The sequence below is a fragment of the Canis aureus genome, chromosome 4, assembly GCF_053574225.1.
Source record: "Canis aureus isolate CA01 chromosome 4, VMU_Caureus_v.1.0, whole genome shotgun sequence".
Lineage (NCBI taxonomy): Eukaryota > Metazoa > Chordata > Mammalia > Carnivora > Canidae > Canis > Canis aureus.
In genome coordinates, this window is record NC_135614.1 from 60,342,875 (window position 1) to 60,365,413 (window position 22,539).

General features: G+C 44.9%; 1 protein-coding gene across 7 annotated transcripts; it reads right to left on the bottom strand.

The window, feature by feature from the left end:
• Positions 1–5,142: 5,142 nt before the first annotated feature.
• MYOZ3 (myozenin 3) lies at positions 5,143–22,537 on the bottom strand. 7 transcript variants are annotated; one of them, XM_077895877.1, is made up of 9 exons: positions 22,232–22,537; positions 21,884–22,037; positions 21,015–21,217; positions 20,453–20,514; positions 14,839–14,993; positions 13,899–13,952; positions 13,646–13,781; positions 13,049–13,211; positions 5,143–9,984 (listed from the first exon to the last, which is right to left on the bottom strand). In XM_077895877.1, exons 4-9 carry the CDS (start codon positions 20,511–20,513, stop codon positions 9,816–9,818), a joined length of 738 nt encoding a protein of 245 aa, XP_077752003.1. In that variant the 5' UTR covers position 20,514; positions 21,015–21,217; positions 21,884–22,037; positions 22,232–22,537; the 3' UTR covers positions 5,143–9,815. The 7 variants fall into 7 exon arrangements, with proteins under 7 accessions (XP_077752003.1, XP_077752001.1, XP_077752004.1 ...); XM_077895875.1 differs by lacking the exon at positions 21,015–21,217 and adding an exon at positions 21,285–21,392; XM_077895878.1 differs by lacking the exon at positions 21,884–22,037.
• Positions 22,538–22,539: the final 2 nt, after the last annotated feature.

Below are 22,539 nucleotides of genomic sequence, written 5' to 3' on the forward strand. Positions count from 1 at the left end.
CTTTTGAATATGTAAAAGATTTTTAGCCAATTTGTGAATAAGATGTGGATAACATGTAATGTTTTAATAATTGCCAAGTTTGATTTTACCTGTACATGTATACATATACATATGTAAATATGACTCCAATTGTATATTCTTGCCTTTTTGAGAAGGAGGAGATTCTAAATTTTGTGCACTGCCTGGCTATGGATATTTATTTTTTTGAAAAGCATAATATGCCAGCATAAATTGAAGTATAAAAACTGCTCAATCTTTCTTGAGTGAATCAAAATTAAGAGCAATTAGATTCTGACAAAAACTCTTTGGTACTTAACCAACTCCATTTCCTTTTCCTCCAGGGTACACAGCTGGGGGCACACTTGGTGAAAAGTAACCTTTGCATTCCCAGACCAGGTCTGTAAAAACCTCTTGCTTAATCCTCTGAGTTCTTTCCCCATCTCGCTAATATCCCTCCCATGGAGGGAGGAAGATGGAAGGAGCCTGGGTTCTCTTCACTGCTCTGAAGAGAGCACTGTGATGGGAGGAATTTTTGTTGGAGTAAGCTACTGAGACCTGGGGGTTTATCTGTTACAGCAGCTAGTGTTACTTATAACAGAGATGTCGTTGACTCTCGTCACACAAAAAAGAGAAACCCCAGTTTTATTTATACCGAGTCATGGTTTAAACAGACTCTGGAGCCAGGTTACTGTGTTCAGTCCTCCCTTCAGCACCTCCCAGTGTTGTGCCCTTGGGCACATTACTTAACCTCTGTTTACTTGTCCTATTGCCTCACCTCCTAACCCTTCTTACTGCCTATAGTATTTTGAGGTCCTCTTATGGAGAAGGCCCAGAAAGTACAACATCATGACAACTGAACTGCTCATGACAGTGACTGCTCATAGGACAAAGAGTGATGTAACATGTTTTAGAAGCCAAGTCAGTGAACGACTGTATCCTGAAATAAATGGAAGTGAAAGAGGAGTCTAGGATGACCCCCCAGTCTCTTGTTTGGTCAAATGGTGGAAGGATGCCTTTTCCTGACAGAAAGATGGGTAGGGGAAGAGAGTGAGATTGGGAAGTAAGGATAAGAAAATGATCCAATGTGGATTTTGGTAAGTTTAAGTTACCTAGGAGACCGGTGGCAATCCCCAGCCTAAAGGGAATTGGAGCTTAAGAAAGATCAAGATTTGGGCGTTGGTGATGAAGTAGCATTTGATGCTCTGGGTGTGGAGTGAAATCCTGCAGGATAGGGATTTAGAACATTAGTTCTTAAACCTCAGTAGATAAGTTCCTTCAGTGGATCTAAGTAAGTTGGTGAGGCAGACAACCCTCTGAGAAAGACTGGTATAGGATGAAATGGCTTTCTAAGATTAGAATAAGTTTTCCCCCAGAGTTCCTCTAGTCTTTGTATTCTCCCTAACATTTTTATTATAAAAATTTTCTAACCTACAGGAAGTTTGAATGAATCTTACTGTGAGCAGTCATATATCCACTAACTAGATCCACAATTAACATTTGGCCATATTTGCTTCATCACATATCTGTATTCCTTTATGCATCTGTCAATCTTTCTTATGCATTTCAGAGTAAATTGAAGACATCAGTATACTTCTCTTTGAAGCACTTACGCATTTATATAATTAGCCAGAGTTCAGTATTTGTAGCTTTTCTAGGTAGAATTTACATAGATTGTAATGCACAGATCTTGAGTATGCTATTCAAGAATTTTGATGAGGTGTCCATCTTATGTGACTCAAATCCCTGTCAAGATGTAGAACATTACCATAATTCCAGAAAAATTCCCCCTGTCAATACCTACCGCCCCCAACCCCAATCTCCAGAGGCAACTACTGTTCTGATTTTTTCACTGTAGATTAGTTTTACTTATTTTAAAACTTTATATAAATGGAATCATGCATTGTAAACTCTGTACTTGGCTTCTTTCCAACAACATGATGTTTTGAAGGATCATCCATGATGTTGTGTATAAATCCTTTTTATTGTTGAGTAGCATTCCACTGTATGATAATATCATCACTTACCTATCAACTTTTTGCTATCATGAATTAATGCTGCTATGGACATCCTTGTACACATTTTTTTTTTTGCGAATATATGTTTTTATTTCTCTTGAATAAATAGAGTGAAATCCTGGATCATAGGGCTGATGATGCCTGTTTAGTTTTAAAAGAAATTGTTAGGCGTTTTCCCAAAGTGGTAGAACCATTTTACGTTCCCACCAACAAAAGTTCCAGTTGCTCTACAACATCACCAAAATTTGATGTAAAAACTCTTTTGACTGTTAGCCATTCTGGTGGGTGTATCATAGTATTTCATTGTGGTTTCAATTTGCATATCCATTTTGACAAAGAAGTTGAGTACCTTTTCAAGTAGTTATTGGTCATTTATATCTCTTCTTTTGTGAAATATCTGTTCAAGAATTTAGGCCATTTTTTGGCTGCCTTTTTATTTATAGAATATACATAGATCTATATATATTTTAGATATTAGTCCTCTGTCATGTTTGCAAATACTTAATCCAAGTCTGCCTATGTCCTAATGTGCAGATAATGAGCAGAGAGTTCTCATTTAATGAAGTCCAGTTTATTGTCTGGCATACCAAAATTTGTATGAGTTTGCCAAGGCTGCTGTAACAAGGTATCGTAAACTGGGTGGCTTAACCAACAAATTTAGTGTCTCACCTTTCTGGAGGTTAGGCATCCAAGATCAAGGTGTTGGTAGTGTTGATTCTATTTAAGGCTGTGAGAATATGTTCCAGGGCCCTCTCCTAGCTTCTGGTGTTTGCTGTCAAGCTTTGGCATTCTGTGACTTACAGAAATATCATCCCTGTATCTCCCTCATTTTCACATGGTGTTCCCCCTGTGTATATATCTGTTTTCAAATTTCCCCTTTTATTTTATTTTTTTAAAGATTTTATTCATTTATTGGAGAGAGAGAGAAAAAGAAACAGAGAGCTCAAGCAGGGAGAAGAAGGAGAGGCAGTCCCCCCACTGAGCAGGGAGCCTGACATGGGGCGTGATCCCAGGATCCTGAAATCATGACCTGAGCCAAAGGCAGACATTTAACTGACTGAGCCACCCAGGTGCCTCAAATTTCCCCTTTTATATCAGGACACTGGTTGGATTCAAGCCCACCTCAATGACTTCATTTCTTGTTTTTTGAAAAGGTTTTCTTTTCCTTTGTTAGGTCTTTTGCATTTCTATATTCATTTTAAAATCAGTTTGTCAATTTCTACAAAAACATAGGATTTTTTAAAAAAGATTTATTAGAGAGAGAGAGAAGCAGACTCTCTGCTGAGCAGGAAGCCTAATGTGGGGCTTGATCCCAGGACCTGGAGATCATGACCTGAGCCAAAGGCAGATGCTTAATTGCTTAACTGTCTGAGCCACCCAGGTGCCCCAACATAGGATTTTTAAATGTCAGAACATCCTTGCACCCCACTTAGTCATAATATCTTTCTTTTTTTAATATTTTATTTATTCATGAAAGATATAGAGAAAGTCAGAGACACAGAGGGAGAAGCAGGTTCTTGCAGGGATCCCAATCCGGGACTCGATCCCTGACCCAGGATCATACCCTAAGCCTGAGGCAGATGCTCAACCGCTGAGCCACCCAGGCGTCCCATAATTTATTTCTTTTAAAAAAATGTTTAGGGGCACCTGGGTGGCTCAATGGTTGAGCATCTGCCTTTGGCTCAGGTCGTGATCCTGGGGGTGTGGGATTGAGTCCCACATCAGGCTCCCTGCAGGGAGCCTGCTTCTCCCTCTACCTATGTCTCTGCCTCTCACTCTGTCTCTCTCTCATGAATAAAAAAATAAACTCTTAAAAAAAATTTTAATTTTTCCACTTATTGAGATATATAATTTGCACATAACATTGTATTAGCTTAAAGTATACAAGGTGATTTGATGCTTGTATACATAGCAAAATAATTACCAAAATAAGTCTAGTTCATATCCATCACCTCACATAGTTACATTTTTTTTCTTGGGATGAGAACTTTAAGTTCTATTCTCTTAACTTTCAAATATAACAATATATACATACAGAATTGTTAACTATAATCACCATGCTGTATGTTACATCCCTAGAACTTATTTATCTTTTAACAAGAAATTTGTTGCTTTTGACCACCTTCACCATTTGAAGCCCTATGACCCAACAGTTATGATGTATTTTATATATGTATTTATATATCATATATGATATTTATATATTTTATATATATATTATATATATATATTTATCACTTGAATTTTTGTGTTTATGTTCATGAGAAGTATTGGCCTTGAAATTTCTGTAACATCTTTTTTGGGTTTCTTCTGGCCTTATCGAGTATCTGGAAATGTTGCTTCTTCTTCTATATTCTGAAAGAGTTTGTAACATAGCTATTATTTTTTTCTTAAAAATTTGATACAATTCACTCGTGAAGCCATCTAGGCCTGTATTCTTGGTGGGATTTTTTTTTCTTCAGTTTTAAACCTTTATTTTGGAATAACTTGAGATTACAGAAAAGTTGCAAAGATGGACAGAGAGATGTCACTCTTCACCCAGCTTCCCCTAATGTTAACATCTAACATAGCTGTGTTATTTTTGTCAAAACTAGGAAATTGACATTCATATAGTACTATTTTTTTTTTAAGATTTTTATTTATTCCTGAGAGACACAGAGGCAGAGACACAGGCAGAGGGAGAAGCAAGCTTCATGCAGGGAGCCTGTCATGAGACTCCATCCCGGATCTCCAGGATCACACCCTGGGATGAAGGCGGTGCTAAACTGCTGAGCCACCAGAGCTGCCCCATATAGTACTATTAATTAAACAAAGTCTTTATTTGAATTTCACCACTTTGTTCTCCTCTTATGCTGTTTTTCTGTTCCAGAATCCAACACAGTTGGCCACATTACCAAAGAGTACTGATGAGCTGCTTTGTAGACTGTCTCTTGACTTGAATTTGTTTTCTCATGATTAGCCTGGGATTACGGATTTGGGGGAAGATATCTCAAGGGGAAGTTATGTCAGGGATTTGAAATCATTGATAATGTTAACCTCGATCATTTGATTAAGGTAATATCTTCCAGGTTTCTCCTTCATAAATTTACTGTTTTTCCTTTCCTGTGTTCTATTTTTTGATAGGAGGTCATTAAGGCCAATCTATATATAATCAATAGGATGGGAATTAACATTTCACCTCCTGAAGAGGAAGTTTCTACATACATTACTTGGATATCTTTTGCGAGGAAGAAAGGTTTGTCTTTTCTCCCCCATTTATTTATTTATTACATAATTTATTTACATCACTGTGAATTATTTATTTTATTCCTTGAGTTATAATCTTTTATTCTGTAGATTGTCTTTTCACTGTCTTGATAGGATCCTTTGATGCACAAAAGTTTTAAATCTTGTGTGTGCATTTTATGAAGTGTTTCATAGTAGTTGGAAATAATGAGTATACTCTAATTTGGTGGTGCAGGATTCCACATTTTCATTTTGTTGTACAAATTTCCTATATCCTTACTCTGTCTGGTAAAAGATCAATAAGAACTGTGTTAAATCTTTCACTATGACTGTAGGCTTATCATTATGTAAGGATCCTCTTTATCACAATAATGCTTTTTGCCAGGAAGTCTGATATTAATAGACTAGATCACATTTCTTTGGGATAGTATCTAATTGCTTAATGCTTTTCCATTTCTTTAGTTTACCTCTGTGTCATATTTTTAGGAGTGCTATTTGTGAAAAGCTTACAGCTGGAATTACTTTTTTACCTAAACCGTGAGTATTTTTAAGGTGGTGAGTTTTATATATTCACATTTATTTTGATAACTGATATATTTAAATGTATTTATACTTTAATTCATGTCCCTTTAACTGCTTCTTTTTCATCCTTCCTGCTGTCTATCGAATTGATCTCTGTGCTCACCATTGCTTCTTAGATCCAATACTTTTTTTCTGGGTCCTTCAGCATGTTCTTTTGTTCTTTCAGGGGTTAGTGGGAAATTCTCATACTACTTATTTGTCTGAGACTGAATTTATTTTGTTCTCATTTCTTGAAGATATTTTTCTATTGCTGTCATTTTAAATGTCATTCTTTTGCAGGTAATCCAGCTTTTTCATTGGATACTTTGTAGATAATATCAATTTTCTTGAATTTTTTCTGCGACTTTGTGGAGTTCTGCGATTTCAGTACAGTGATTCTTTTTTTTAAAACTTTATTTGAGAGACAGAGACAGAGAGAAAGAGGGTGAGTATGCTAGCATGAGGAGGAGGTGGGGAGGGGGATAGAGAGAAGCAGGCTCCCTGCTGAGCAGGGGGCCTGATGGAGGGCTTGATCCCAGGACCCCGGGATCATGACCTGCATCTAGATACAGTGGTTCTTAAGTGTAGATTTAATATCCCTTCTCATGACAGGGTAAAGATTGTGTGAATTTATGTCTTTCATTAACTCTAGAGAAAACTCAGTCATTTTAAAGCATCTTCTGGAATTTCTATCAGTACTGTCAGACACTTTCATTTTATTTTCCACATCTTTTAATTTCTCTCTCATATTCTCTTTACCTCTTTTTGAAACATTATGGGCACTTGTAGTTCACTAATTCTTTCATCAGGTACATCTGATCTACTATTGATTTGTCCATTCATTTTTTAAAAGGAGGGACTGTTTTGGTAAAATATAACACATGTACAGAGAAAGTGCATAAAACACAGATGTACCACTAAGTTAAATATTCTAAAGTGAGCACCTATGTAACAGTCATCCAAATCCAGCCACAGAAATTGTCTAGCTTTCCCCAGAAGCATTTTATCCCTTCACAACCACCAGCCTTTCCTCACAAAGTTAACCCCACCCTGACTTTTATATTAACACTTTCTTGCAACAGCACACATACATGTTTGTATCCCTTCCTTTGCTTGCCATTTTGTTTCTGTGCCACACCCACACTGTTACATGTAACTGCAGCTCCTCTCTGCTTAGTGCTGGGATAGCTCATGTCTGCTTTCCCAACATCCTAGCTATTCTTTGTCCTTTTCATTTCCTTATCACCGTATGATTTCATTTATTTAAGGAACAGAACAGGCAAAAGCAGAGAATTTGATATGAACAAGCAAAGAAAATGATTTTATATGAAGGGCTTGCAAGGCCCACAAATTACGTGAAAGGTTAATGGCCTGCTCTTTCAGGATCCAAATTTTACTTACTGTTAAATAAAGTTGCAAAATACAGAATACATATGGTATGATCCCATTAGACAAAGACATATTTTTGCACCTTTGCACCTGTACTACACTACATACATATTTATCTATTCAAATAATTCTAGAATCCTAGAAGATCCAAACTGTTACCAGTGGTTACGTCCAGTATGTGGAAATGAAGCAGAATGCAGGAGGCTGGGAAAGTATCTTTGAGCATAGGAGGAGCTATGTGGGCCAGTCTTTTTACATTTTATTTATTTAGATAACAAGCATTCCTTTTTTTTTTTTTTTTTTAACAACATCAGCAAAAGTCATATTGTCAGAAGAAAGAATGAGGATTTGCTTTTGGGTGCAGCAGGCTCTCCTCTCCTGTAGCTGGTGTTGGTCTTCACCCTCCAGAACACAGCAGAGTCTATCCAAGGTAGTGCAAATCCTCTCTTCTATGTGTCAGACACTTTAATGGTTGGTTTTTCAGCTCATGCAAACATGGCTTTAAACAGCAGCCCCCCAATTCAAGACAACACATCAATGGCAGGCAACTCTAACAGGCTGCTGGCCCCTCACGACTGTGTGGGGTGCAGTGAAAGTCTGGAACAAAAGGAAAATGCAACCACTATCCCGTGTACCCTGGGAACTAGCTGGATCTCTCACCTTCTCATCTCCCTAAGAAAGGCAGGGAAGAGGCAGAGGGAGGCAGGGGGAAAGGGAATAATTCCATGTCCACAAGGAGTCCTACAGTAATCAGAGGCTTTCCTTCAGGCTTCAGCTTTACAGACCCTAATGACATCTTGCAGCCAGCTTCTCAAGAACAAGAAAGTCTTTTCCGGTCAAGAGCAGAAGCTGCAGGAAATCTAATAATGACCAAGGACTTCTTAGGTATGCATCCATCACTGTGCCACAACAGCCCACTCTAGGGGCTTCTGGCCTTGTCCTCATCTTACAGGTGGAGAGACAGAGGCCTACCCAGGAGAAATGACTTGCTTAAGTTCACACAGCTAGCAGTAGCAGCTAGAACCCATCCCATCCAGTCTGACTTCTCCACCTGCACTTTTCACTCTAAGCCCTAAGGCAGGATACCATGCTTAGATGATTCCAGAGTGAGGGGGCATTGGCCTGGCCACCCAGTGCAGTGACAAGGGACAGCTGCTAGAATTAGACATTCCCATTTTGGCTCTGGCCCTGAACAAGCCACTTCTTTCAAGCCTGGATATCTATATCTGTAAAATGGGACAATACCTTTCCCTCAGGATTGTCCTGAAAATAAGAAATAGGATATGTGGAGAATCTACTACCAGCCCAAGCACTGAGGCACCTAATAAAAAGCAGCCACCAACATGATCATTGTCACTGTCTTCATCATCATCAGTTGAACTAAGAGGCATTCCTTTCTCTCCTTTTCCTAGGGAGCTAGATACAGCCCTGAACTATCCCTGGTGAAGACTAGGACAAGATTTACCCAGGCTTGCACCAGATGGTAAGTGCAAGGAGAAAAGACAGGAGGAGACCTTATAGGTGCCCCACATTGCACCTGTCCAATAAGATGCCCCTTCTTTCCATCCCTATGGCCATCTCCCTAGCCTAGCCCTAGCCTAGACCTTATTCCCTGCAGGTTTCCTGACTTCTGGCCTTAATCCTCTCCAATCTGTGCCCCCACATAGCAAGACCCATCACTTCCCAGCTTAGAAGCTGCCCCCATCTCCTCAGGAAAGTCCACTCCGTGCTGGCCCTCACTGACCCCTCTAACACAGCCCCCTCCTTTCTCCAGAACACACCTCCTCCTATTCACAATTCCACACTTTGCACATGCTGGTGCACTCAGCAGGAACGTCCTCTCCATCACTCTCTCTTCCCTTGATGTCTCTCACTCCACCTCCAAAGTCTCCGAGGGGCTTCCTGGATTTCCCCTCCTATACCCATCCCCACCAGGAGTTAGGGACCCACTCCTCTTGACTCATGGTGCTTGGTTCCTCTGATGTCAGGTAGTATTCTGTAGGGAAAATCAAAAGGATTTACCTATGCTTTATAAACCTGTCTTTCCTACAGTCTTCTCTTCCTCTAGGCCAGGCCTAGGCTTATTCACCTCAGGGCAACTAGCACACAGTAGGTACTTAGCAAATGTTTAGAGCATGAATAAGGTTAACTAACTGCTTCTCAATAAAAGGAAAAACTTTCTAATTGTCAGAGTTATCCACTGGGTAAATGGGCTGCTAGGGATCTCCCTGTCAGGGGAGTGTTAGTAGAGTACCAGAGCAGGGAGTGGGGAGTAGAGGCATGGATGTGAATTCACTGGTAGCTTGGATTCCTAAAGATGTGAACCATGAACAAGTTTCACTGGAATCAGCTAGGAGTGTTGGTTACTAATAGAAAGTCCCCCCAACTCAGGAGATTTGGATACTGCAAATCTGGGGCAGGCCAGAAGTCTGTATGCAAAACATCATCCCCAGGAAATGTTGAAACACACCCCATTTGGGGACTACTGAACCTTGCGGCCTTTGAGGCCATTTGCAGTAAGATTTTGTGTGTGAAGACCCTTCATAAACCATGAAGTGCTGTCCAGAAGTCGACTCCAGGATGTCTCCCAAACATGAAGATGGGAATTGAATATTCAGGCTGGGGCTACAGCTCCTCGGACTCAGGAAGGTTGCGGACCCAGCCCTGGGCAACTCTGTTGAAGCTAGGTCTGAGGCGAAGAAGTTCCAAGCCACTGATGAGCTCTGGGACGAATGGGGTGCCTGCCCTGGGAAGAGTCTCCCCCACTAAGGGTCCTCCAAAGGGCACTGGGGTCCTGGTGAGAGAAAAGCAGCAGGACAGGTGTGCTGTGTGGGAGAGCACTGGATGGCAGAGCACTGACATTTAGGTCACCATGTGAGGCCCCCTCCCTGCCTCCCTCTGGGCCCGTTTCCCCACCTATATGGTAAGGCCTTATATTATCCTTAACAGGTTTCCCCAGCTCTGTCCATTCCCTAGTCTGCCTCTAGTAGGGATGGCTTGGTGCTTGGGAATAGGAATGAAATTTTCAAAGCTCAAATTGGGTTGTCCCAAACAAAACTCTAGGTTTCCCCTAAGTAAAGCTCCAGAAGACAGTAGAGCTGGAATGGGGTTTTTCCTTCTCTGCTCATCTCCCCTTAGAACAATATACCCACAGGCCAGAGAGGGAAGAGAGGGTTAGAAGGAGCACCAAGAATTAGGAAATGCAAGTTATAACAGAGACACCACACCCCATTTCTCACCCATAAGACTAGTGAGAAGAAATAATTTGAAAATGGGGCAAAGTTTCACTCAGATACTGCTGGTTGGAAGGTAAACTGGTGCTGCTACCTTGGACAACTTGGCAGGATCTTTTTAATCTAAAAATGTGCAAACTGTCAACCAACAACTGCACCTGTAAGTATACGGCTTAGAGAAGAACATGCACATACACACAAAGAAACAGGTATAAGCAGTGACTGGTGACAAACCAGTAAGGCCCGTATGTCGAGTGGCAGAGCCATGGACAAGACAGACGTGGTGTATTCACAAGGTGGAATACCATAGAGCGGCTTAAAAGGAATGAAAAGATTCGTATGTATTAAGTAGGATAGATTTCAAAAGCATAATACTGAGTCAAAAAGGCAAGCAAGATACAGAATGAGATACAAAGGATTAAAACACACACACATGCATGTAAAACAATGTCATTCACTATAGGAATGGAGCTGCTGGGAGAAAATGATCTGAAAATATACCTACCCGACCACAGTGTCACCTTTGGGAAGGGAACTGAAATGGAGACTGGTGAATAGGGGCCCTCTCTTTATTTGTAGTTGCTTGTGTGTGTGTGTGTTTTAAGAAAATGTTATTTTTAAACTGTATTTTCATCTTAAGAAGACTTAAAAAGTATTGCTCATATAGTGTTTTCCTCGAAGCCTGGGAGCAATGAGAATGGGGGAGTGCTTTCTCCCCTGGGGCAGAAAGACAGACCTTGGGCCAGGGCCTGGACTCCAGCCAGGACAGCGGTTCTGCCCAGACCACCCCGGCTGTGGCGGCAACAGCCAGGCCCGGCGGGAACAGGCTGGGCAGTTTCCAAGCTGCACAGGCTTCACAATCCAGTCCTTGACTGGAAGCCCAGAGCCCTGGATCCTTAGCACAGCTTGGCCACTAACACCACTGTTGCCCCCTGTCAGCTTCAGTGGGTTCTTCTGGGCCCTGGGCTCACGGCCCCCTACGGCTCTCCTGCTGATGGGAATGTGCTTCCGCCCGTCCTAGCTGCGGCCTGAGATAGATGGGGCTACAACTTGAGTTGGCCAGCCTGGAAGCCAGCGCCCTGGACTGAATGTCTGCTGAGGGTTTTAAATAGCTGGGCAGGCGGGGGCTGAGGGCCCCCAGGAGGAGAGAACACAGTCTCGCCTGGCGGAAACCCCAGAATGCCTGCCAATGGCTCGTGGCTCACACGGTGTCTGTTGGGCACAGTTCTTCCCATCTGGGCCCTCCCTGGCTATCAGCTGTTTGAGGGAGGTCACCTCCCTTCTGAGCAGTCTCTTCTCAAGGCTGATCACCCTCAAGTTGTCAGACAGTCTCTGCATGTGGTCTGAGCAGGTGCCAGAAGAGTTGGACCATGTCCTGCTCTTGGGGACCCTCCTCTTTTTCGCTTACTGAAGTCCAAGCCAGAGGAGCATTTTTCAGAGATAGCATCAGACTGAGGAAGCCAGTTGCAGTTGAAATGCATTCCCCCAGCCCAAGGTCTTCCTCCAGTGCCAGGCTCCTTCCTATCTTGACTCCTATGATTTGTCTTTGCACCCCTAGGCCGGAACACTAAGTTTATCCCTCTCCAGTGCTCCCAATTAGCTTTTCCTTTTTTTTTTTTTTTTTTTGTAAGATTTTATTTATTTATTTATTCATGAGAGGCAGAGAGAGAACAGAGACACAGGCAGAGGGAGAAGCTCCTTCCTTCTAGGAGCCCAATGTGGGACTCGATCCTGGATCCCAGGATCACACCCTGAGCTGAAGGCAGATGCTCAACTGCTGAGCCACCCAGGCGTCCCATCCAATTAGCTTTTCCAACCATTATTTCAGCCTGTAACTAATATTCATACTAATAGCTACTGTGTATTGAGTTTATTACTTGCTAGAAACTTTGCCTACGGCTTCTCATGCCATCCTCTCAACAATCTCATGAAGTAGATACTGTAATAGTCTCATTTTACAGATGGGGAAATGGAGGCTCAGAGAGGTTGAGTCACTGGCCCAAGGTCAAACAGCAAGGCGAGGAGGCTGCACGAAAGCCCGCGCTAAGGTCCCATGCTCTGAATAGTACAAGCCAGTCCCCTGTGGCTCTCACCTCTGGTGTCCAATGTTTCACTGACACTCCCCACTTTGATACACCTCAAGACCTTTGAGGAAAGTGAGAAAAAGGCTGAGCTGATCTAGGCCTAGTGAGGTCGGGCCCCCACCCAGGGAGGAATGTGCGTCAAAGAGCTGGTACACTCTGGCAGGGAGGAGGAACGAGAGACCGGGCTCTGTCCCGGTCCCACTGCTTCCTTGCTTCATGACTTTGGGCAGGTTACTGCTATTCCTGAGTAAGTCACAATAAGAAAAACTGCAGCACCTCCCTGCCCTGCTGGGTGGCGAAACCAACAAGATGTGTGTGGCACGTTCATTCATTCATTCCCTGTACATTTATTGAGCACCTCCTATGTGCTGAGGCAAGAGTGCTATTGAGTTCTAGCAGGAGCTCAAGCAACATGTAAGTGTTCAGAGGGAGCTTGGCACATCAACGGGCTCAGGAAGTGCAGCCACTGCTGTGTTGTGACTGACACCTGCACACCCTAGCAGTCTCTCCCCAAGCTGCACCCCCCTCTCCCCAGCCTTACTTGTTGAAATTTCGGTACTCGGCAAGGCTAGGGGTGTGACTTCTGCCCTCGCTCTGGTAGTCCCGGTAGCTGATGAACTCCTGCCAAGGACAGCGGTAGCCCTTGGGGATGGCCGTGTGGTTGAACTTCTCTGGCGGGACGCCCTTCAGTGGCTCCGCATAGCCTGGAGATGGAGCAGGGCACACGGGAGCAGGGCATGTGGAGCTGGCAGGCGGGGGCACCTGGGCTCTTTTCTCCCTTGGCCCCCACCCTGTCCACCCCACAGACGCAGTTAGGGGAGGGAAGCCTAGAGCTGAGATGGGGGTAGGGGAGGAATAGAACACCAAAGTTGCCCCAGCAGAGGGAACCGATCCTTTCCCATCCCTGGAAGCAAGGAGGACTAGACTTGGAAATCCCCAGTCGGTTGGGGCAGGCTTACAGACTCTGGCTCACTGTGTGACCTTGGGTGCATTGCTGCACCTCTCTGGGCTTGTGTTAGGTCTAGGGAGGGGTGCAGGGGGCTGGGTGAGGTGGACTAGCCACTTTCTAGGTGCTGGTTCCTGCCCAATGGCGGTAGGTACTCCCTTCTCTGGTCCCAAGACCCAGGGAGGCACTCACCTGGTGCCAGGGCGCTGGGGCTGCGGGCACGCTCTGCAGGGAAGGCTGCAGACTGGGCGTCCTCAGGGCCCCGGGATGAAGCTGGGAAGATGTGGAGCTCAGAGTGGAAGTTCTGCCCCTCGGGGCCATTGGCAACCTGGGCACAGGGATGGGTGCTCAGAGGCTGGGACTGCCTCACTGGAGGAGCTGCCTGGCCCCATCCCCTTGCTTCCCCTCCTGCGGGTGGGGGTGGGGGAGCTCCCTGCACACTCACCGTCCCCAGCTCTGCTGTTCCCAGCACCTTCCCCTTGGTGCTTCCATCTGCAATCTGTGGGGGCAAACAGATCACAGGGAGGCTCTGGGGCAAGGGGCCAGGATTCTCCCTCCACCAAAAATGGGGAGTACATAGTCTTAGTGCCCACATCCTGGGGATACTGGGGGGATGAATGAATAGCAAAGGGCGCTAATCCCAGTGCCTGGGACAGAGAAATATTCTTGGTATGTTAGTTTCTATTATTGACCTTGGGCAGATAACCTTCCTGAGTCTCACTCAGTTTCTCTGTCTATAAAATGGGAGGAGTGATGATCATATCTAATTTACAGGGCTCTATGAGTATTAAATAAGACGATAGATGTGAAGTGCTTGGCTAGCAGAGTAGGTGTTTTGTCATCTTTACTATTCTGCATCCTACCACACCACCCCCTCTCATCTGCCTCCTGTTTAGTCCAGGCGTTGAGTGGAGTATGAGTGGAGTGGCCCTGAGTTCATTCCTGCTGAGTTTTTCAAGCCTGAAGATAAACCATTCTTGTCTCTACCAGCAGACTGTTTTCTGGCCTTGTCCTTCTTCTAGGAGCAAGAAGAGAAAGAGTTCTGTGTTTTCTTCCTTAGGCTGAGCTCAAGTCTAATCTAAATCCTGCTCACTGCAAATGTAGCCCAGAGCACTTTTTGTAGGAGCCAGAATCCCTTCACCCCACAGCTTGCCCTGCCCATTCCACTTTATGCTTTGTATCTGGGGAGAGATACCTAAAGAGATCACACTTTTCTGGGATCACACAGCAAGTCAAGGGCTCAATCTGATGGGAACATCACAGCCTTTCCAGCTGGAGCTGGAGGGACGGCCCAGGGGCCAGAGGTCCTCAACTGGCTCAGTTGAGGCTAACTGCTGGCCCTCCCTGGGCCAATTCCCCTGTAAGCACAGTGGGAGCTAACTCACCGCCTGCGGGCTGGCTGCAAACTCAAAGGTGAATCTCTGCACCCGGCGCTGTCTCTTCTGGAAGAGGAGGGAACCTCTGTTGTTGCGTAGAGAGAGCTCCTCCATCATCAAGTCCTGGGGCACACTCAGCTTCTTGCCCAGGTCCAGCAAAGGGACTGCCGAGAGAGGCCAGAGTGAGGCCTACCACCAAACCCGTCAGGGCACTCGGGGCTGCCGGCCTCTGAGGCAACCTTGTCCGAGCACTCTCCAGTGTATGTGAGAACGCCGCTTTCTCCCCACATTTGCTGACACTGGGTGTCACCATTTTGTGGAATCTTTGCCTACCTGGTGGGCAGAAGTGACACCTCAGAGTCTCATTTGCATGTGTTTGACACTCAGTGAAATTGAACTCCATTTCAGATGTTCTTTGGCCATTTGTGTTTATTCCTTGGCAGTTCTTTGCCCATCGTGGTGGGAGTCGCAAGAAATGAACAGATTCTAGGTAATTTTCTGATACTAAGCCGTGCTGCATCTGAGCTATGCCAAGGGAGGAGGGGAGGTTTCTGGCCTGAGCCGCTCCATCCTTGGAGCGGCCACTCACTGAGACGGGGAGGGCAAGAGGAGGATGAGATGGGGAGAGATCAGGACTTCAGTGTTAGACACGTGTTCTTTCAATTTTAAAATAGCCTTTTGTTATAAAAATAGCATATATGTGCATTGAAGGAAGTTTGAAAATACAGATATAAGGGAAAAAGAGAAAAATACCATTTCTATCTCCCAGAGGTTGCCACTTTTAACACTTTAGTACATATCTGTTCAGATCTTTTTCAAAGACTATGTATTCATTTAGGAGGGCACTTGGGTGGCTCAGTCAGTTAAGTGACCACTGATTTCAGCTCAGATCATGATCTAAGAGTTCTCAGATTGAGCCCCACCTGGGCTTCACACTCAGCAGAGAATCTGCTTGAGGATTCTCTCCCTCTCCCTAACCCCCTACCCTGCTCACATACTCTCTCTCTAAAATAAATCTTTTTTTTTTAAAGACTATATATTCACATATGAATTTTCAGCTAAAATGAAGTCATAGTTATACATGCTTTGTAACTTGATTTATCAATTAAAGATCTCTGCCTGTGCAAGTGGACATATTTTTGTTTTATACAATGCCTGATCCATATTCCAATTCCTCTAATTGCCTGCAGAATGGGCATATAAATTTTGAAATGCCTTGCAGATGTCGAAGTGAAGAAGCCAAGGAGGGAACCAGGTACGTGAGTCTAGGGCTCACGGGAGAAACTGACCTGAAAGTAAAAATTGGGGTATCGCGAGCTTACAAATGCTATTCGTTGCTGTTTGATGAAGTCCATTACATTTATTTCTTTTCTCAGAGTTAGGACTCACTGTGATAGCCATGTAGAGGGTTTCCAGGGAAGATGGCTGTCCTTAAGAGTTCTGGAACCCATCCCTATTCTTTCTGTTTCCCCCGCTGGCAAAACACACACTTTTCTGCACTTCCCACCACAGGAAGGCTTTGGTAGGAAAGGAGTGGCAGAGGGGTGAGGACACTGGTAGGAAAAGGATACATATGGACAGTATGGCCAGAGTTGTCCATCTCTAAAATTGGGTATATGGAGGTTCGAGTTCCAGCTCTATAAATGGTGTTTAGAGCCAGGAGGCTGGATGAGATCACCAGGTAGATGAGGGTTAAAGAGATCCGAAGCCTGAGCCCTGGGCCTCCAGCATCCAGACTAAAGAGGTAAAGAACCAGCCATGGAGCTAGGAAGGGGTGCCCAGTGAGGCTGGAGGAAACCCAGAGGGTGGTGCCCTGGAAACCAAGTGATAAAGCATTTCCAGGAAGATGGAGTGATCACAGAGCCGAAAATTGACCATCCTCTTTAGTGTCATGGGGTTGTTATTGGTCATCTTCACAAAAGTAGTTTCTATGGAGTATTTGGGTGTGAAAACCTTATTGGAAAGTGTTAAGATAGAGGAGTATTTTAACCACACCACAAGGAAGCAGTGAACAAAATCTAGGATGTGAGATGTTTTATAGGGCAGCTGGCCTGGGTTCTTTAAAGGAGTGAATGACCTGGAAAAAAAGACAGGGTGGGATAGGAGTGGGGGTTATAGATTAAAGGAGATTTAAGATATGTGGCCACCAAATAAACAGTGGTCTTTCTTTGGATCCTCATTAAAACAAACTAGAAAATTGGAAAAAGTTAACTGTGGGACTGGTTATTAGGTAATATTAAATCAAAGTTGCTAATTTTGTTTAGTGTGCTAACATCTTTGTGGCATGTAAGGAAATGTCCTCTTTATTATTTTTGGTGCATCCTGAAGTATTGAGGGGATGAAATGATGTGCTCTTTGGATTTTGCTTTGGACTCCACGAATGAAAGGAGGGCCATGGGGATTTGCACTCTCTATTTTTGTGTGTTTGGAAATGAGCTTAATAAAATGTTACAGAGAGAGAGAGGAGGTGAGAAAGTATAGACCACAGCTTTGAGGAGTTGTGCTCTACAGGACCAGAGGCAGCAGTAGAATCAAGAAGTTGTTTGGTTTTAAGAGACATAAAAGCATGTTTTTTTAGCTGATGGGAAATTTTGACAATGCAATAGATAGATAGAGGGCAGACCAACTGGAAGAATGTCCTTGAGTAGGGGAGAGGGGAGGGGATGGGAGAGGAGGGGAGGGGAGGAGTGGGGAGGTGTCCCCAGCTCAACTGGAAGGGCTGACTTCAGACACGGACAGGGAGAGGTCACCCACCACATGGGGAAGGAAAACTGAGAATGTGGACACAGATGCAAGCTCAAGCCAGATGTGGAGGAGGGAGCTTGTAGAGGTGCTCTTTTGGTTACTTCATTCTTCTCAGTGCAATAGGAAGCAAGGTCAGCAGCTGAGAAGGAGGACCAGGGAGAAGGCATTGGGAGTTTGGGTACAGAGGTTGCCAACATCCTCTAAGCGAGTAGTACAGGACAGGGGACAGAGAGATGGACGGGGTGGGGCTGCCAGGAAGCATCAGGGGCCCTGCAGGTGCTGTGATTCATCACATTCAATGGAATCCAAACAGTCTTTTAAAAAAAGGGGGCTGGTGGGTTTTTTTTTATTCTTTCAGCAAATATGGAGAGAGGACCTCCTACATGTTAGGAACAGAAAGAGATCCAATGTCGGTTAAGAGGGGGAAAAAGTAAGTTTCAGAAGAATCTGCATTCTAAGATCCCACTCATTTATTTAAAAGAATAAGTACTATATATTTATGTACACATTGAAAAATCTGCAAAAAGATATGCCGAATATTAGTAGTAACTATTTATAGGAGGTAGGAAGAGGAAGGCTGGAAATTGCACTATTTTTTAAGAAGAAAAGGTACTGCATACTTAAAAGCATGAAAGACTATTTATATCTAAATACATAATAAAAAGTCCCCTGGCATCATATTATCAAATACTACCAGAAGAATCGAGCTCGATATTTAAAAAAAAAAAAAAAAAGTTACAGATAAAATCTATTTGATGAAACAGTTCCATTTCTAGGCATTCATTCCTAAGGAGAAAAGTTGAATAAACATGCCTGAAGATAGACATACAAGGATGTTGATTGCAGTGAGGTTTCAGATTGTGAAAAGCAGGCATCAGAGTGGTGGGGGTGCTGTCCAGATGCCCTTCATCAGTGGCTCAGGGTCACACCTGCCCCCTTCTACAGAGCGCTACCCGGCTGAGCAGAAGCACCCACAGCCCACTTCCTGAAGATGAGATGAGTTCTGTGGAGCCATTCGTGACCTGGAGCCCCCACGGGGTTCCACTGAACCCGGACCAGAGAATCCTCAGCTCTGCCCCTGAGGGTCCAGCCTGAGATGAGCCTTCATGACCACCAGTAGGGTGTGTGTGTATCAATATACTTAATATATGCTGGGGGAGCAAGGGAGGGGGTGGAAAAATCAATCATACCAGGCTAGAAAGAAGTCTGTGGTATGCTGCTAAGTGAAAAAAAAAACAAGTAAGCTGAAAAACACAGCGTATACTACTTAACCCACTTGTATATGCGTTTATATAAATATGTTTATATATGAACAGAAGATGGATTTACTCAAATATGTTAACAGTAGTTATCTCCAGATGGTCCCATTATGAGGAACTTTCACTTTCAAAGTCATTCATGTCTGTTTTGACTGAATGTCTTATAAAAGGGATGTATTATTTGTACAACCATGTAGTATAGAAGCAGCTCGGAAGACAAAGAGATCTGGAGTCCCATCTCAGCTCTACCAACTACTAGATATGTGACCACCGAGCTCCCCTGTCCCTCAGCTTTCTCATTGGCAAAATGGGGGCAACAGTATCTAACTTAGAGATTGTTATGAGGGGTATACAGCATAAAGCATGGAAGCTCTTAATCCCAGAATCTGACACAGAGTAAGTACACAATAATGGTGTTTGTATTGTTAACACCTGACAGTGATTGTCTTTTAATGGTAAGACCATGAAATTTTTTTTCTTTTTACTTTTCTTCAGTTTCAAAATTGTCTTGAGTTAATACCCCAGCAATGGCCAATAATTTATAAATTTCCAGTCTGGCATAAATGAGATGTGTCCATGTTTAGGGGACTATCATTAATTAATTACTTAGCCAAGGGAAAAGAGAATGCATTGCCTGGCTCTTCTAGCTAGAGCATCAATACTTCACAGAGTTGGCATATTTTAGAGCCCAAAATCATGAAATTAAAAAAAAAAAGAAATTTAATGCTCACAAAAGGAGGCAAGAACACACAAAATAGATTAGGACCACTCACCTATAAAGTCATACAAAAGACTATCTTAGATGTGGAGCTTCTTAGAAGCTGCAGGGGCAAAACCTCAGTGGTATCCTTATTTGAGGGTTTGTTGGTGCTCAGGTCACTGTCCATGTGTACCAGAATCATGTGGGCACTTGTCTAAAAGGTGCCCATCTGGCCCCTTCCCCAGCTCCACTGAATCGGAATCCTTGGGGGTAGATGCTGGGAATCTGCATTTTTAACCAACAGCATCACTCACTAGCATTCACACTACAGGATGAGAGCCTGACTTAGTGGAATTTGTTTTTAAAATATTTGAAATGATCTGAAATAGGCCAAATTAACAGACTCCAAAATTGTGCCGAGAGTTTATCACTTATATGGTGATAAACATGTATCTTAGATGATTTATTCATTGGGTGAGCCTACTTTTAAGTGAAAATCTGAGCCACACTGGGGAGCCTGCTCTTCCAGCCTGCCCCACTCTCCCCTGACCATTGTCTCTTGCCACAGGGGCCTGGTGAGACCCACAGTGTGTGGGGAGCTCGGGGGCCACAGTTAGGGCTGGAACTGGGACCAGACCCCTCAGTGCTTAATCTGGAGTGGAGGTAAGGTCTTAGGCCCAGGGCCCAGTCTAAGGCATTCAAATCCAGCCTCCGGGGGTGTGGACATCAGGGCAAGGCCCCTCCCAATGCTTCGGGAAGCTTCCCAACCCAAGTGGCAGATTCCACAGGCACTCCCTCAGGGCTGGCTTGGAACTCACACCTGTTTGTCCAGGCCTCAGGCCAACAGGCCCAAGTGGCTGCACTTTAGGATCAGAAAAGGATGAGTCTGAGGAACACACAGGACCTGAGTCCACCTTACCTGGTCCAGTGAGGTCCCCCATGGCAGCCATCACTGACCCCTTCTGCTCCTTAGGGATCATCCTGTGGAGGAGAGATGCCTGCAAATTGGCCTGCCCCCTCCTTCCCTCCCCAGATGTCCTCCCAGGCCCTGGTCCACCCAGCCTCAGCCCCGAACTGCCTTGGCCCACCCTATTCTTAAGGAAGGGCTATCAGAGCTGGACAAGGAGGATACAGAGGTCCAGGGGAGGCAAGGGAGGTGCTGGAGGCCACACGGATCTGCTTTCCGTGTTGTCAGGGAGGCACTCTTTCTTCAGGGGATAATCTCTGGGACATGAGGGATAGGGGAGGTGGCGGCCTCAGGCAACTGTCATCCGCTGAGGCAGATGAGCTCTAATCAGCAGCTGAAAGAGGTTGAAAGTTTAAGTCAAGGAGAGAGGGGTATGCATGGGTTGTTAGGCTGGGGCTACACTGGGGTCTGCAAGGCTGGTCCATGGAAGCTGAGAGACCCATCACCTCCTTCCCTATGCTCCAGCTTTCAATGGACATACAGGGTGCTCTCTTCTCCCTCACCCCTTCTCTACCTCCTCCTCCATCCCCTGCACTCCCCATTGGCATCTCATGGCATTTTCCAGCAATCTTGGAGATTTACAAGCAAAATGCGGTCCAGAGACCCATGGAATCCCTGTAGGTTCCAAGTCCAGATTCCCTAACTTGTCCCCAGGAAAGAAGGCAGTCCTGCCAGCCTACTCCTGTGTGTTGCTTCCAGGTCTTTCTACATTCCTTCCTATAGAAAAAAAAAAAAAACAAAAAACAAAAAAACAAGTCTGCTTCCAGCTACACCCCACACTCACACATGGCTCTAGGGCAGCAGCCTGGACTCTAATCCAAGTCCCTGACTTCCTCTGTAACTGTGAGCAAGTGGCTCTTCAGCTTTGGGCCTCAATTCCTCTTATGTGCCTCTGTAATATAAGGTAACCACCTGGTTGGGCCAGATCATGGGATCCACAGATGGGCTTCAGGGCACCCACAATCCCTCACCCCACAAACCATAGCTGACCTGAGTGTGTCTGCCTGCATTTAGGGCTACAAGTCGACGGAGAGTGCTCCGACTGTGACCACTCAGGAGCCCACAGTGCACAGATCTGTTTCTTGATAAACACTCCCCTGACAGACACATGCAGACAGGGGCCCTGCTCCCCTCCACAGCCCAAAAATCTTGAAGTCCTGCACAAAGCCATTACCTATGCCCACCTCGAGTCCCAGCCACCCCTCCCCACTTAATCTAGAGTGACCTAGAGCTTAGAATCCCTCCCCTCCTTTCCTGGAGACCCTATGCTCCCCAGACCCTCCGCAGAGCCCTTCCTCTGCTTGGAGGCTGGGGCTCTGGCAGCCGGCTCATGTCCTCTGCCCAGGCCCCATAGCTCCTCGAGCTCCCCTAGGATCCTGGTACCTGAGTGATGGGACCACAGCGTGCAGGAGGGAATGTCAGACCCTCAAGATTAACACCTCTGTCAGGAAGCTGAGAGCTGAGTAGTCGTGGAGGTTCTAGTGGTCCTGGGCCCAGTGTGAGCACGGTGTGCCCTTGCAGCCAACTCTGGCCTCAGCTGACGAGAATCAAGAATCGTTCCTGCCTCGTCGTGGCTCACAGCCTTATTTCAGGCTGCAACAGGATCCAGGGACAGATGCTAAAAGCACCAGGCCCCAGGGGAGACAGGTGCCCCGGCAGCAGGCCCTTGCAGACAGAAGGGCTTGCACACACATGTACACACACACACACATATGCACACACCAGAGTCACCTGGAAATGCTGAGTCAGTTGCCAGTCACTTGAGCTTCTTGATTGTATCCTTAGTGCCTAGAATGGGGCCTGATAGGAATTCAATAGATATTTGTTGAATGAATGGATGGATGCATGCATGCGTGAATGAATGAGTTTTCCCCTGATGTCCTTGCTTGACTTGTTCATTTCTTCTTTTCTCTTTTGTTTCCTGCCTTTCTTCCTTCTGCTCCCTCCCTCCCCACCTCCCTCCACCTTCTCACACTGAGTGTCTCTCTATGGAAGATAAATAAGGCAGGGCTCTGTCCTCAAGGAGCTCAGTCAGGCCC

Excerpts from the sequence above, each read along its gene's own strand:
- MYOZ3 (XM_077895872.1), bottom strand. The coding sequence starts at position 20,513 with ATGATCCCTAAGGAGCAGAAGGGGTCAGTGATGGCTGCCATGGGGGAC. Across the intron at positions 13,953-14,838 it reads TTGCAGCCAGCCCGCAGGCG|ATTGCAGATGGAAGCACCAA; the intron begins GTGAGTTAGCTC and ends TTGCCCCCACAG. Across the intron at positions 9,985-13,048 it reads GAGTACCGAAATTTCAACAA|GACCCCAGTGCCCTTTGGAG; the intron begins GTAAGGCTGGGG and ends TTCTCTCACCAG.